We start from the raw sequence: 15,734 nt of genomic DNA, 5'->3' as shown, positions 1-15,734 counted from the left end.
TATATCTATTGATATCGATATACACATTTACAGCATTGCATTAGTTACTTCCCTTTGATTCAACTGGCCTTTGTTTTAACCCGGTTAGGGACATGAACGAATGTTATATAGGTCCGTGGTTAATTTCACAAAATCAACACCATAGTTTTAAACACATACACATATATACATGATGTAACAAGAAGTTACTCGAAAAATCGTGATACTGCTGCAAATAAATACTAAATTTATTCAAGTTGCTTCCCTTGTCTGTGCCCTTGGTTTCTCTTATTGGAATTTCCGCATGGTGTCGCATGTTTATAGACTTTTTTTGGGGTTCCTGTTGTTGTTGTTTTTCAAATTGAAGCAATCACTAAAAAGCAAAAAGTTATTGTTGACGGCATAGCGTGAAACATTTTGGAACATTGAACCTGTCACGTCATATATTGAATTTTTAAACAATATCAAAAGACTGAATGGCCATATTTTAGCGCCCAAGGTTAGAAGCTATACTGTATGGCGGACGCCTGTGATCAATATCCTTCAATCATATGTTGAATAGGTGTAGGAGATGAAGCAGAGACAGCATGCAATGTTTAGCTAAGCTCCACTTGACCTGGCCTTGATCTTGACCGCGGGAGACTCCAACACAGGTGCTGCTTGTCTCATTGATGATAAGAACATTTGGTAAAACTGATATGGATATCCTTAAAGGTTGGTACTGACGGATAGAACATGAAATGCCCATGCTTTGATCTTGACACTGAGCCAACGTTTGTCCTGGTCACATCCACTCTGCGAGCTCCGTACAAGTAGGTTTTCAGACGAACTTTTGCTAAATTCGATATCGTTTACGCTTCCGTGTAATTACGGTTTTTCGAACTCGCACAGTACTCGGGACTCAGTGAAATTTTTAACGAGCTCGGTGATTTTTTACTAGCGACTCCGATGTGTGTGTGTGTGGGGGGGGGGGCTAAAATAGTCCAAGTTTACTTTCAATATCAAAATAGGAGACACATGGTAATAAAAGACGCTAAAACGGCACCATTTCCGATTAGAAATTGCTAAAATGTTCTAGGGGGATATACCCCAAACCCCCTGCCAGCATTTTAAACCAAATACATTTCGATTCCGGGGAGGGGGCTCAAGTCAAAGGCTTACGCCTCTACGTTGCATCCCTTCTTGCGTCAAATCATGGACCACCCCCTGATTTCGCTGTCGGTAGCAGTTTGCAAGGCCCCGGAAGAGATTGTTCGGGCATCGCTCGAACACAAAGAACACAAAGGTCCCTGTAAGAGCTTGCCAGTGCTCGCAATACTAATGCGATGGAGTTGCAAGGGCACCGCACGAGCGCCATACGAGCAGTTGTGCATCGGACGTACGGGGTACGCAAATATTGTCTGCAATGTCTACGACTGTATCCGCCAAAAGAGTGTATGAGGCCCGTAGGCATGTGACCAGAAGCTACGATTGTACGGAAACCCTATGGATTTTAAAAGTTGGTGAAGTCGTAGGATTTTAAGTGACCGAGGAATAAGTTTCTAAATGATATGTCATGCTCATTACAGTCAAATGAACAAGACATCGTTTCTTTTACAATTTAGGTTATTATCAAGATAACGAATCAACCATAGATTGTGTCTTGTACATTATTGCGATCAAAACAAAAGGTTTTAAATATCTTGCAAGACACCATGCAAAACCCTGAAGCCACGGTCTGATAGGATTTATACCAAAGTTACACTAGTACTATAGTCAATAATAAGACGTACATATCCCTATATATAGTCGATAATAAAACGATAGAAATATTTGTTTTATGTTCGACAAGTATTGAAATAAACAAATTGGAATAAAGCGTTTAAACCTATGAACCATGTACTATTTAGAAAGATTGATCCTTAGAATTATAGCACACAGCCATTGACTGGAACATTCTGCATGGTGCCAGGTATATATATGCAGGCATAGCTTCTGCATTCAGAGGTTTCCTTATTAATCGAAAAAAAATGGTAAAGATTTCTTGGCATGAAAAACATTTTAAATCTGCACATGTATATTGTTTGACTGTAGAATCCATTTTTAACTTATCTCAGTCTTCATCAGCGAAACAATGCAGTCAATGGTCAATATCGTGTTGAGTTGAACGGAATACTGACAGATGTACATGTGCGACCCTTTAAAACGTTGACCTTTAGACGCCATTTCTGTTACGATGTGATACACTTGACAGTGAATAGAGAATTTTTAAGCATCAGCAGTTTGGAAATATGAAGAGTGTGATTATAGTTGGCGGTGGACTGGTATTTTCTTTTCTTTATCGTCTGCTAACCTTGTATAATAAAAAGTTAACATTGATATGTTTCGTAACATTGAGCATTTTCTGCAATATTTAACACTCGGAACAGCTGACTCCTTGTGTTATATAAATTTGACAATTGTTAAGATTTCTTCGATGTATGTTGTTATTGTTTGATTATTTTATTGCCTCATACAGAATATGAAGAGCTTAACATACATACAAGCAAATGGCAGAACACAAATTAGGTTAATCTAAATTAGATAGCAAACGCATGTGTACATTAGTTTCCTACATCGGGATTGATATTTTTATGTAACAATTGATCCTTAAACGCATGATAACTCAACCGCTCACACATCACTTCGTGCAATTCATACATTTGTTATGACTTAAAATCGAAAGTCGAAATATTAAGATTCAGCATATGGCAGGCGGATTCTACGTCAGGGGTACCTAGTTTGCAAACCGTCGTGCCGTTATATTTAATAACATGTAACTGTTAGAATTATTTCGATACTCGCATTCAAAGCTTGTGTTACGTTTTCCCTTCATCCATACGAGTTCGACCCGGCCTGTGACTTAGTACCTTGACGTTGGACAATACATACATCTCGATACTCAGTGCTCGTGCCTACGCAAGGGTATACATGTATTGAAGTAACTGTATTAGGCCAAACAAGAATAATGTTGTGGGTCCTAGTACATGCTGAAAAACATGCTAGGTCGGTAAAAAGCTATACATAACTTTTGTTTTAAATGTTACATCGAATCCGACAATAAACAAATATTGACTTGACTTGAGGTGAGTAGGTGAACATATGTCTTATTTTAGAAAATTGTTTTATTGGTTAAAAAGTATGTTTATCGTTACATTGTTTACACACATATACATTATGGCATTGCTGTTGCCAAGAAAGAAACACAATTCAGGTTAACTGTATCACCTTGTACAAATAATTGGCCTCATGGTTTATATTAAGGAAATATTATTTTTATGTATATTTTAAAAATTTTGGTCGGGACCTAAAAATATGGTTGGTCTGGTAACGGGAACCACAGCAATAATTATATTACGTTTAAGTTCCACAACAAATGTAAGGGCGTTCTATGAGCACACTTGGGGCACAGTTTTAGACAGATTGTTCTGAAACTTAATATGTACACATAGTCAACAGACGTATTCATTTGAATTCAATTCAATTCAAACAGTTATTGTATGAAGGCCTCCAGCCGATATACACATATGCATACATACGATTATAAACAACGTGACTGTTGACACATAAAGCTTACATGGGATGTATCAGACAAACAGAAAAAGATATTTTAGTAGTGGCACGATATTCTTAAATACTTGCTACTAACATAGGTTTCTGTCTCAATCAGCATCAAACAAGTACATGGACAATTTCTTGATTGTTTCATTTTCAAATGCACGTATAAAATTAGGACTAGTATAAAATTGATTTAGGTTGTGTATTAACCTCTAAGTATATCCTTTTACAATGGTCATTTGATACCAAAAATGGTATACGTACTATACAATATTTTTACATGATAAACAAAATATGTAAAGTTTGTGGAGCGAACTATTTCCCCAGTTCAAGAGGAATTATTCGGGAACTTGGTACATTTATGATCATGAAGTGTGATTATGCCTTATATATTTGTATGTCATGCACTTAATTAATAATAATAAAGTGATATACTATGTCTGACTTATACATGCTATCCTGCGCAAAGGTGTGCAAGGGTAGTCATATGTCCCGTGGCTGCTCTAGTCGAGGGATGGCCGAACTCGTCGTAGGCTCACCAATATGTTTTATTTTATAAACGTTATATTATGAATTAGGTTCTGGTCCCCGTTTTTACTTTAACAACACGTATTTACGTAACGGTCGATGTATGAAATAAAGGGTATTTGTTTGTTTCAGTGCAAGATAATATAATATTTCACCGAGTGAGCACCAAAAGCTATATTTTACTTAATTACTTTTGGTGTTTAATCCGTGAAATACTGTGCAATAATATACAGAATTGTGAATGATTCTATTGTTTATCGCCAGGTCGGGGCGTTGCAGGCATGTTTCATGGCAAAACGCGGTTTTCGGGTGGACGTGTACGAAATGCGACAGGACATCCGGGATATGGAGGTGGTGCGCGGCCGAAGCATCAATCTGGCGCTGTCCACGCGCGGGCGAGAGGCGCTTCGAAGGGTCGGACTGGAGGACATCGTGATATCCACGGGGATACCCATGTACGCCCGTATGATACACGATCTGGACGGAACGCGCCGGCCCATTCCTTACGGCAAAGCAGACCAGGTACCGTCTATCAGAAAGGGAAATTTGTAGCTGCACGATCGAAAATGTTATGTATTTCTTGTTAACAGAGTTTTGCCCATACTGTGAATCGACTATCTTTTCTTTCTTCTTTTTATTTCAGTTCATTATGTCGGTTGACCGGCGACATTTAAATGAGCTCCTCTTGACACGTACGTACATGTGTAGAACCACTAGTAGATCGGGGGGGGGGGGAGGGGAAGGGAGTGCCATGCCTAAAATAGTCCAAGTGATCTTGATTGTGTCAATTTCGGAGAACATTATGAAAAAAATACACCGGAAGACGGCCGTTTCAGACTATAAATGGTCAATATTTCCTTGGGGAAGGAGCTTCCAACCACCGTAATTACATTTAAAACTCTCTTTTTTGGTTTGGGGAGAAAGTAATATGGTCCTAAGCCGCGCCCTCTCTCACACCCCTACTAACGCCAAGTCCTGTATAACTTCTTATATTTGTATAATTTGAAACTCAAAAGTTTGAGTGTTAAAGTTCAAATGTCGGCAACGTGAGAAACGTTGAAAAGGTCAACTTTAGGACACGAACACTATTATAGAACACGAAATCCCCCCACACACAAGCATACAAAAAGGTAGAGAAAAAAATGACGGAGATTATAAGTATCTTCCATGGCCGAGAGAGTAAGATAGGTTCATCCCGACCTGAACGCAGGGTGTTAGATGCCTTTTCTCCCACCTCAGTCAAACAAAATCAAGTAAAAATCTTATTTTTGCTGTAACTCTTTTGTACGTTGTGAAAATAAATGCGTACTGATATGGATACGCGATAATTCGGGGTTGTCATGGATATGCGTGCAGTGATTCAGATTATGTTAATAGTCAAATAAATAGTTCTGAGGAGTGAAGCATTATTTCTTGGAAGCTGCGTGAAAAAAAAAATATGGTTACATAAGAAGCGAGAAATAATTAATTAGCATTCTAAATATTGCCACAAGATCAGGTTCCTATGATGCTACAGACGACAGTCTTCAACAAGGGAGGTAATTACAGTGTGATGACCATTAAAAGGGAGTTTCATGGGAGAAATATAGACTTCTAGAATTCCATTTTACAGTGTTGATAAATGGGGTTTGATCTTTCAGAAGCTGAGAAGTTGCCGAATGTAGAGATGCATTTCGAACACAAAATCGTGGCATGTGACTTTAACGCTGGAAGGATCACATTTTCAAAGTAGGTAATGTTAAGGACGATGTCAGTTGGACACAAGTACTACTATGTTGCTTTCAAGGATTTTTTAATTTCGAGTTACTCGCTAACGAACTCTGTAAGCTCGATGTTCTGGTTATGTGCGGGGTAAGTTAGACATGTTTTGTATCTCGGTTATATCAAATATATAAGTATATCACGAGGTCCCAACTTCTTAGAAAAAGCGAGTTTTGACTGCATGTGTATCTTAAATTATGGTAATTCCTTCTGAATATCTCTACTAAATCTACAAGAAAAATGCTTTCCTGCTAAAGTTAACATTAATTACAACTAAGTGCATGTGTACTTATGTCCATCCCGACAGGTCGGACGGTAGCCACGTGACGGCGCACGCGGACCTAGTTGTGGGATGCGACGGCGCGTTTTCCGGAGTCCGCCAACAGATGATGAAGAAAACGCTGTTCGACTACGAGCAGGTGTTCATCCCACATGGCTACATGGAGTTGTGCATGGAACCTGCGCCAGGAGACAAGGTGATTACTAATAGCATTACCTCCTGATCTAGGTTTTTGAACACCCAGCTGGCCAATGAGTAAAGGCCTTGGTCATCCCGCGCGGCTGCATGGAGCTGCACAGGGAACCCGGGTCAGTTAGCAAGGTAATTACTAATTGCCATAGCCAGCAAGTCATGACTGGTCAATAGGGAAAAGGCCCAGTGATCATCCCGCACGGCTACATATAGCTGTACATGGTATCCGGATCAGGTGACGAGGATAATTCCACATATGCATCAGGTCATGATGTACGTCAATCGGGTAATAGCATTGTAGTTTTTCCACACAGCCCTGGAACGACTCGTATAGGCTGTACTTGACATCTGTATCAAGGGATATGTTCATGAGTTACGACTGTCTTGTGCTGCGTCCTCGACATGCAATACTCGAAAATACAAGTTGCGATTCATACATACAGGTTCTCTTTTTATGCCCCCGAAGGTGGGCATATTAAAATCGCACCGTCCGTCCGTCCGTCCGTCCGTCTCTGTAACTTTCCCTTGTATGGACAGATTTTAAAATAACTTGCCACATGTGTTCCACATACCAAGACGACGTGTGGAGTGCAAGACTCGTGTCCCTACCTCAAAGGTCAAGGTCACACTTAGTGTTTATTCACAATGGAGTGCTGCATATAAGGACATAGAGTATAGGTTGTCGTGTCCGGGCTGTAACTTTCTCTTGTATGGACAGATTTTAAAATAACTTGCCACATGTGTACCACATACCAAGACGACGTGTCGCGTGCAAGACCCGTGTCCCTACCTCAAAGGTCAAGGTCACTCTTAGTGTTTATTCACAATGGAGTGCTGCATATAAGGACATAGAGTACAGGTTGTCGTGTCCGGGCTGTAACTTTCCCTTGTATGGACAGATTTTAAAATCACTTGCCACATGTGTTCCACATACCAAGACGACGTGTCGCGTGCAAGACCCGTGTCACTACCTCAAGGGTCAAGGTCACACTTAGTGTTTATTCACAATGGAGTGCTGCATATAAGGACATAGAGTATAGGTTGTCGTGTCCGGGCTGTAACTTTCTCTTGTATGGACAGATTTTAAAATAACTTGCCACATGTGTTCCACATACCAAGACGACGTGTCGCGTGCAAGACCCGTGTCCCTACCTCAAAGGTCAAGGTCACACTTAGTGTTTATTTACAATGGAGTGCTGCATATAAGGACATAGAGTATAGGTTGTCGTGTCCGGGCTGTAACTTTCCCTTGTATGGACAGATTTTAAAATAACTTGCCAAATGTGTTCCACATACCAAGACGACGTGTCGCGTGCAAAACCCGTGTCCCTACCTCAAAGGTCAAGGTCACACTTAGAGTTTATTTACAATCGAGTGCTGCATATAACGACATAGAGTATAGGTTGTCGTGTCCGGGCTGTAACTTTCCCTTGTATGGACAGATTTTAAAATAACTTGCCACATGTGTTCCACATACCAAGACGACGTGTCGCCTGCAAGACCCGTGTCCCTACCTCAAAGGTCAAGGTCACACTTAGTGTTTATTTACAATGGAGTGCTATTTATAAGGACATAGAGTATAGGTTGTCGTGTCCGGGCTGTAACTTTCTCTTGTATGGACAGATTTTAAAATAACTTGCCACATGTGTTCCACATACCAAGACGACGTGTTGTGTGCAAGACCCGTGTCCCTGCCTCAAAGGTCAAGGTCACACATAGTGTTTATTCATAATGGAGTGCTGCATATAAGGACATAGAGTATAGGTTGTCGTGTCCGGGCTGTAACTTTCCCTTGTATGGACAGATTTTAAAAAAACTTGACACATGTGTTCCACATACCAAGACGACGTGTCGCGTGCAAGACCCGTGTCCCTACCTCAAAGGTCAAGGTCACACTTAGTGTTTATTCACAATGGAGTGCTGCATATAAGGACATAGAGTATAGGTTGTCGTGTCAGGGCTGTTACTTTCCCTTGTATGGACAGATTTTAAAATCACTTGCTACATGTGTTCCACATACGAAGACAAGGTGTCGTGTGCAAGACCCATGTCCCTACCTCTAAGGTGAAAGATACACTAAGTGTTTATTCACAAGGGTATTCTGAATATAAGGACATAACAGTGTAGGTTGTCAAGTATGGGTGGTATTTTTTATGTTCAGAGGCAATTTAAAATAACTTGCCATATGTATTTGACACGTAAAGGCAAGATAAACTTTTCATGTACTGACCTTGTTCGTAGGTCAATGTCACATTCGGGGGCATTCGTCACATACTGTGACAGCTCTTGTTTCAACTACGTATACAAAATGTTTTAGTTTGCGATGGAGGTGAACTACTTGCACATATGGGCGAGGGACGAGTTTATGATGATCGCCCTCCCCAACCAGGACAAGACGTACACGTGCACTCTCTTCATGCCCTTCGATATCTTCAAGACGCTTGACACACCCGAAGCCGTCCTCGCCTTCTTCCGGGATAAATTTCCGGATTCCCTACCGCTTCTTGGAGAGTACGTCTTCATAGAATTGTTGAGTAAATGACAATAAGCAAATAAAATTGCCATGGATTTCTATGTTATGAGTATTTTGTTGCTTCTTGATTACAAATGCCGTTTCGTTTTAATTACATTTATATGTAAAGTATGTTTGTTTTTACCTTAGGAAGTACGTTACGGAGACGGTGTCCACCAGCAAAGCTCTACCCCTGATTTCAGTAAAGGTATAGACATATTTCACACCGTCGTTACATTATTTCTAGAAAAATAAAAATATAGTGTACATTAAACTACAAATCCCCTATAAGGACATTTCAGACGTATATCGCGTAAACATTCGCTTGACAAGCGCATACACATATTCATGTATATCCTTTCCTTTTTTAGTGTTCTCCATACCACGTGAAGGACAGGGCGGTGATCATGGGGGACGCCGCCCACGCCATGGTGCCTTTCTACGGTCAGGGCATGAACTGCGTAAGACCCACATGCATTCATAGTACACATTATATCACACTGACGTTTCACATGTTACGTATATTGAAACCTTTGCTTGGAGTTGTTATTATTAATGGCAACTGTTTTATTTTCAGGGTTTTGAAGATTGCGTGGTCTTTGATGACATTCTGAGCAAACACAATAATGACATTGGTGAGATTGTTAACTTACCGACGTTATTAATTATTAAATCTGATTTCAAAATGATATATTCTGCGATAAGCGGTGTCACTGTGTCACTGAAGGCAGCACCCCGTTCAGTTAGTTTCATAATACATTCATTTACATAGGGAATTTTGTGGTCATTTACATTCTTATATTTCCCGGACTTTGTTTCAGCGGCGACGTTAAAGGAGTTTACAGAGGTCCGGTCGGTGGACGCAAAGGCGATGTGCGACCTCGCATTCTATAACTACATAGAGGTATGAGGTATCTTTATTTAATCAAGGACTCATGTTGTTAGGTTGAACATTCATGTGTTGTAAAAGGTAATTTATAGTCGCCCCTACATGTAAAATAAGCCACCATTATTTGAAAAAAAGATGAAACCAACGCAAGATGTGCACATATGTTACTCCGATTTATTTAACATTAACACGTCTACACTACACATGAAACCTTCCTACTGTGAAAGGTGTACAAAAACATTTCACTGTTGTGTTCCAGATGCGACAGTCCGTCAACTCTCGCCTTTTTCTGCTCAGGAAGAAGCTGGACAACTTCCTATACTGGCTCTTCCCGAACATGTGGATGCCACTCTACACTTCAGTTAGTAAAGTTATAAAATAAGATAAAAATGTTTTTGCCGGCACATCACGACCGTCTCACGCCAGAGATTGTTTGCTGATCACTTTGTTTGAAATGCATTAGTTCTTTTGGGTGTAGTTATATGGTTTTTGTTTTCAATTTGCAACATTTATGCAAATACTTCCAGGTGTCATTTTCCCGCACCCGGTATCACCAGTGCATTGCTAACAAGGAGTGGCAGGACCGCCTCATCCGGCGGGCGTTGTACATGAGCGTCCCCGCCATGGCCGCCCTCGGCTACTGCGTGGCTACCAGGACCAGACTTTTGGACGCCCCTGTGTCAGAGACGATTCAGCAATTGGTGGAACGCCTGCGACCAACATGGATTTAATTTTTACGCCACTCATGTTACTTGTTAGCTGAAAACAAACGAAATCAACTGCAAGACGCCAAAGTTTATTTGCTTTTAACTTGTTGTTTACAAACTATTCAGGGAATGAACGGATGCATTGTTTGCTCAATTTCTTTTGTTTCTGCATTGTTTCATTCCAAAACATGTTTGTTTATGAAAGAAATATTATGCTTGTAGATAGTGCCATATGCGTAAATAAAACCCCCAATAAAAAGCATATTTTTTTGTATTTAAATAGTGTCTAAAGGGGCACTTTGGGGAAGTCTGGTGTCTCTAACTTCCAAAGCAGTTGACGGACAAATAGTTGAGCTTACTCAATGAGTAAGTCTATCAACGGATCTTTATATATGTGTACACAGCCAAGGTTCCACAGTTTTGCAGTTATGGTTTATGCCAGACGGATTTATTTATAACTTACAAATCTAGATAAGAAGTGATTATAGTCAAAGGTCAAGGTCATGATGAACTTTATTATTAAATTGGTTCGCTTTGGTTTCCAGTGAAAAAACATCAACTTTTGAACTTCTTTGTGTAGAGTCGTTGGTATGCCAGATATTCCATATCGATTATCGGGTCAATTGTATGACATTTACTTGAACAAAAATGGGCGCTCCCGACGGGCGACACTTCCGATTCGCGTTTTTTTTTGTCAAATGCTGGTCAACATGGCTTACTATCTGCCATAAACACCATTTATAGATGTCACTTCTCATGTTGTTGTTGAGTTTCTGAAGGTCTGCCCGCGCCCTATAATGGCTGCATTGTGGCTTGATCCCGTCACATCCCCTAGTGTGACTAAAACAGAATTTCGAAATCCAAAGGGGGAGTTTTACTCCCATCGGTTGACGGGATAATCGCCAAAGGAGTAATTTTGTACCCAAAGTTCCACGAAACCTGCGATGAATGACATCTAGAGTGGTCCCACAGCTCTAACTATTGGATATGGTTTCATTTCTCTAGTCTTAACTACAGTTGTAAATTTGATATTGCATTGTATCTTTAAAAAACATTTACGTGTAAGAATGGTATTTTTTTTAAAGATGGGCAAGACTCGCACTCAGTTCATTGACAAGAAAGTTTTGTGAGAACAGGACTTTTCGCACACTATACGTATTTCTATTTCTAATATATATGAACTGACCACTTTGTTGTCGATGCCCGACTATTGCCTCACTATTTAATTATTGAAGCTTCTTCAAGACCAGAGAGTGCGTTGACATAACTTGATTACCCTTTATGTTTTTTAAATGTTCATGTACTTATATAGAGAGGGTAACTATGGTTGTTAAAAAAAAGATAATAATGATAATAATAATAATAATAATAATAATAATATATAATTGATTATTTTTATTTTATTTATCTATTATTTTTTTATTCTATTTTTATTTTTCTTGTAAATCGGCCCTCGCCCGATTTATTTTCCATTTTAATATATGTATGTGCGGGATATAGATATAGCATACTTTCTATACACAGGTAAGTAGCCCCTGGTCCAGTGCATTCTCTTTTTTATCAATGGGTCGTAACAATATATTGAGTACAATATAATGACCCAAAAATATTGGCTGACAGCCAATCCAAGATGGCGTCGTCATAGATCGTGAACTATTGAAAAAGTAAATAAACAATCTTCTCTACATGAACACGTGGATATTCACGTCTGATTTTCTGTGTCTTTACCCAAGTTTATCAGGTTTGTGAGCAATGAAATCTGAATAAAATAAATGTAGATATAGTGCTGCAAATCAGATCACATTACTTGCATATTTAGAGGAGTAACTGGTCTATGTCTGCCAACAAGGAGTTTTATATACCAAAATGTTCGCAATGGTATGTAGTTTCACTATGGTGTTTGGTGTTGTCCTCGATGTTTCGGCTGTCTATGCTTTCATGAAATACCGTGGAATATCGGGATGCTAGAGGTCGTGCCAGAAACCAACGTGCAAGGGCATTTTCTCTTAGTGTCAGTCCGATGATTCCACCGGACCCCTTAAGAGCTTTATTTTGAGTTACCTCGAGCGTGTAGTCTAACCAGACATTGTTAAACTTCCCGGGTGCCAGTTTGGTCGTGTAAAGACCTGCAAGAAATCCCTCTTCGACTTCCGCCGGTAGCCTGTTCATAGTCAGAATTTGAATTGCCATATACTTAGCATAAATTGTACGATTGGAGGCAAACAGTAGAGGCATAAGCTGTAATTTGGCATGTTGATGTACTGTCCAACTTGGAGACCTTGTAGAAGCCAAGAGAAGTTTAAGGGGTGTTGATACTCTTGATAAATAATTGTCCCATACCCGGAACGTTGGGGATACGTTCCGACCCTCCTCTCGGAATTCGTCGAGCAGAGGCACCACATGAGTCGCAATAGCTTCGCAGAAACTTTCTATTTCAGGCTCTGGATAAGAATCATCATTCATACATCTGAGTGTTGACAAGACCGATGTAACGTCATGATGTAATTGTTTGTTGTTGTTAATACACCAGCTTTCAAAGTTAATGAGCAGACGGCTGTATAACACTTCGTCAATCAACTTGAAGGCTGTCAATGCCCGGTCGAAATCTTTCCCAGTCATGATGTTGGCTGCTGTAGCTTGGGCATATGTTCCAGCATCGGTTAAAAGATGCTTCAGACCTGCTTCCCCGTACAAGTAGCCGATTCCAGCAAAGATAGACATGAGAAGGTGCATCCCACCTTCGACGGGAATTACACCTTTCAGAGAAATGTCTTGACTCCATACAATTTCACAAGCTTTTGACAGCAGTCCCATGTCAAAAATTACAGGGATATGACTCTGTCCTAACTCATGCATAACCTCTTTGGCCCGAATAAGTGTTGTGTACACAGTGCTGTAATCTGTTGGTTTGGCCATGATGATTGGGTTGTAGGCGATAGTCGAGATGGTTTGATTGTCTTGCCCAATTGAATTTGCGAAAAAAACGCTCCAGTTTGGAACTTTTTTATCTTCAGCTACATCATCACAAAAGACGGAGCTCCGTCCCAATGAGTATAGCAACTCCTTCAGTCTCGCACTTTTTACAGCATTGGGCTCTACTGGATTTATTTCGTCTAGTGTGACAGAGCTTTCGAAAACGGGAGTTGGTCTTTGACTCGGTTTCTTGTAAGCAGTGAGGCAGCATAAACTACCACCTGGTAGGCACTTTTTGTCAAATGTCCTTCTGGATGATTTTCCTAATCGTTGACTGATTCTGTTTTCAACACTTGTACTGGACACTAGAATACTGGTCATTGCATGAGTAGTCCTTTTCCCATCAACCATCCTCTCATTATGGTCCCAATTATCTGCCACTGCGACCACAAGTTTACCCCCTCTCTGTTTGGAAGCAATATTATCCGGTACAATTCCTCCAGATGGTGTAACTTTCTGTGCTGCAATTGCTTGATGAGCAGCCGAGGTCAGAAACATTCTTAGATCAGGATACGTTATTGTATATCCAAGTGCTGACATGTCTTCAATTAAGTGGCGGCTGTTGAATTCGTGGTACAGATGAACACCTAGCCCAAGATGCTTCGGTGATGGGGTTGACGTAACTAGAGTAGTAATGTCACAAGCGAGTGTTATACATTTTCTGTTTGTGGTTTCCGATGCGGCATTGAAACATTTCCTGTCTGATAGCCAACATACAGCTTTATAAAGCAAAGGCTCGCAAAAATCTGCTTGGGCAGACATGTTCATTTCATTAGGTGAATAGTATTCAGAATGATAATCCATATCGACTGTAGAATTATAGTCCATTACTCTTTTTCTTAAAATGCCAATCGCTTTATGCACAATAGATTCGTCTGTTTCTGGTTCTGATTCTGTGGTGTTCTCATAAGAGCATTCGTTGTCGTGTTGAATAATTTGTTCGAACTGTTTCGCTTCTCTAATGGCCTCACCTATCGTTTTATTAGACGAACACACTAAATCGGATTTGCCATGCTGGTGGACAAATGCTATCTCAGGCCATATAGCCCCAAGCAGCTTCTTTAAATAAGCACCTTTATAACTATGTGCAGTTGTACACCCCTCATCTGTTGCTACTTGGATAAAACGTTCTCTTAACGTAGACAAGTAATACACTTTATTTTGGACTACAATCGAGTGCTCGTACTCTTCCTTTAGCCTTTCTGCTGCCTTTTTATATATTTCACTATATTTGTCAGATGCATTGAATACAGTTTTGGGTGGAGTACGGCCATCAGTGCCTGCATAACTGTAGTACGTCGCAAGACAGCCTTTTCTCCTGTGATAGCGAGCTTCAACTGCTACAAGATCACCATTTGCAACAGCACTTAACCGATCGATAATTGTTTTATCATTGATCTGTAGAGCAGTTTTTAACACCTTGTGATATATGGAATTATGGTCTGTAGAAATACAACTTTCAACATACGACCAACTTCGTGAATAACCTTGTGATGACGATTTACAGTTAGGGTCACATTTACATCCACAAATAAAACAATGTTCTTTCCAGTCAAAGTTATCACTGCAAGATCTTGTTTTTAAATGTGTTCCAATATTTTCCTTGTTGGCCATATTCAAAACCCAGCGTTATTCCAGCCGATGGTTCTGAAAGTAAATATGTTTACATTGAGAAGGACTTGCAACACTTTCTCTTATACATATACGGATGCTGCTCAGGGAGTTTGAGTAAGAGTGTTTTAGCTTCCTTATAACAAACATTACGATCTCTTTGCAAATGAGTTGACATTTATGAAGTTATCCAACAGGCAACAGTATATGAATTTTTACCTAATATTGTGTACTTCAAATTTTCTATATATATGAAAACATTTTTTTTTCTCTCAACATGTATAAATTTTGTTATAATATTGGTATTCTACAAGTTACTAATGTACTGATAAGTTACTAAACTGTATTTGAGTTTATACAAATGTACATAATGCATGAGCTATATACCTCTATATGTAATATGCATAAGAATCAGTTTTGTCCTGTGCGTAAAGTGTGGTGGTGGTCGATTTCTTGTTTTGCTCATCAATGTGTCTAAGCTGTTCACAAAAAAGCTTCTAGATGGATTCCCTGAAAATAATATTCATTTTATCTTATTTTACATAGATATAAGCTTGACGCCATCTTTCGAACATATCGGATATATATTTTATCGAGTATTATATGGAAAATACTTCGTCAAGAAGGATAACTTGTATATCCGGCTACTAGTGAGTATCCGATTACTACTCATGTTTCTTAAAAAAAAGGTCATGGGGTGTGTGACTAAAGAACCAAACATACCTA

The 15,734-nt window shown here is 39.7% G+C and overlaps 1 protein-coding gene across 3 annotated transcripts; it reads left to right on the top strand.

The window, feature by feature from the left end:
- Positions 1-1,919: 1,919 nt before the first annotated feature.
- Positions 1,920-10,669, top strand: LOC128207618 (kynurenine 3-monooxygenase-like). 3 transcript variants are annotated; one of them, XM_052910657.1, is made up of 12 exons: positions 1,920-1,991; positions 4,348-4,605; positions 4,727-4,775; positions 5,724-5,811; positions 6,152-6,320; positions 8,634-8,827; positions 8,979-9,036; positions 9,200-9,289; positions 9,406-9,463; positions 9,650-9,732; positions 9,977-10,078; positions 10,245-10,669. In XM_052910657.1, exons 1-12 carry the CDS (start codon positions 1,989-1,991, stop codon positions 10,446-10,448), a joined length of 1,356 nt encoding a protein of 451 aa, XP_052766617.1. In that variant the 5' UTR covers positions 1,920-1,988; the 3' UTR covers positions 10,449-10,669. The 3 variants fall into 3 exon arrangements, with proteins under 3 accessions (XP_052766617.1, XP_052766616.1, XP_052766618.1); XM_052910656.1 differs by lacking the exon at positions 1,920-1,991 and adding an exon at positions 2,104-2,282; XM_052910658.1 differs by lacking the exon at positions 1,920-1,991 and adding an exon at positions 2,950-3,003.
- Positions 10,670-15,734: the final 5,065 nt, after the last annotated feature.

This window comes from Mya arenaria, chromosome 11, assembly GCF_026914265.1.
Source record: "Mya arenaria isolate MELC-2E11 chromosome 11, ASM2691426v1".
In the NCBI taxonomy this organism is placed as follows: Eukaryota; Metazoa; Mollusca; class Bivalvia; order Myida; family Myidae; genus Mya; species Mya arenaria.
This window is presented reverse-complemented; position numbering and strand designations above follow the sequence as displayed.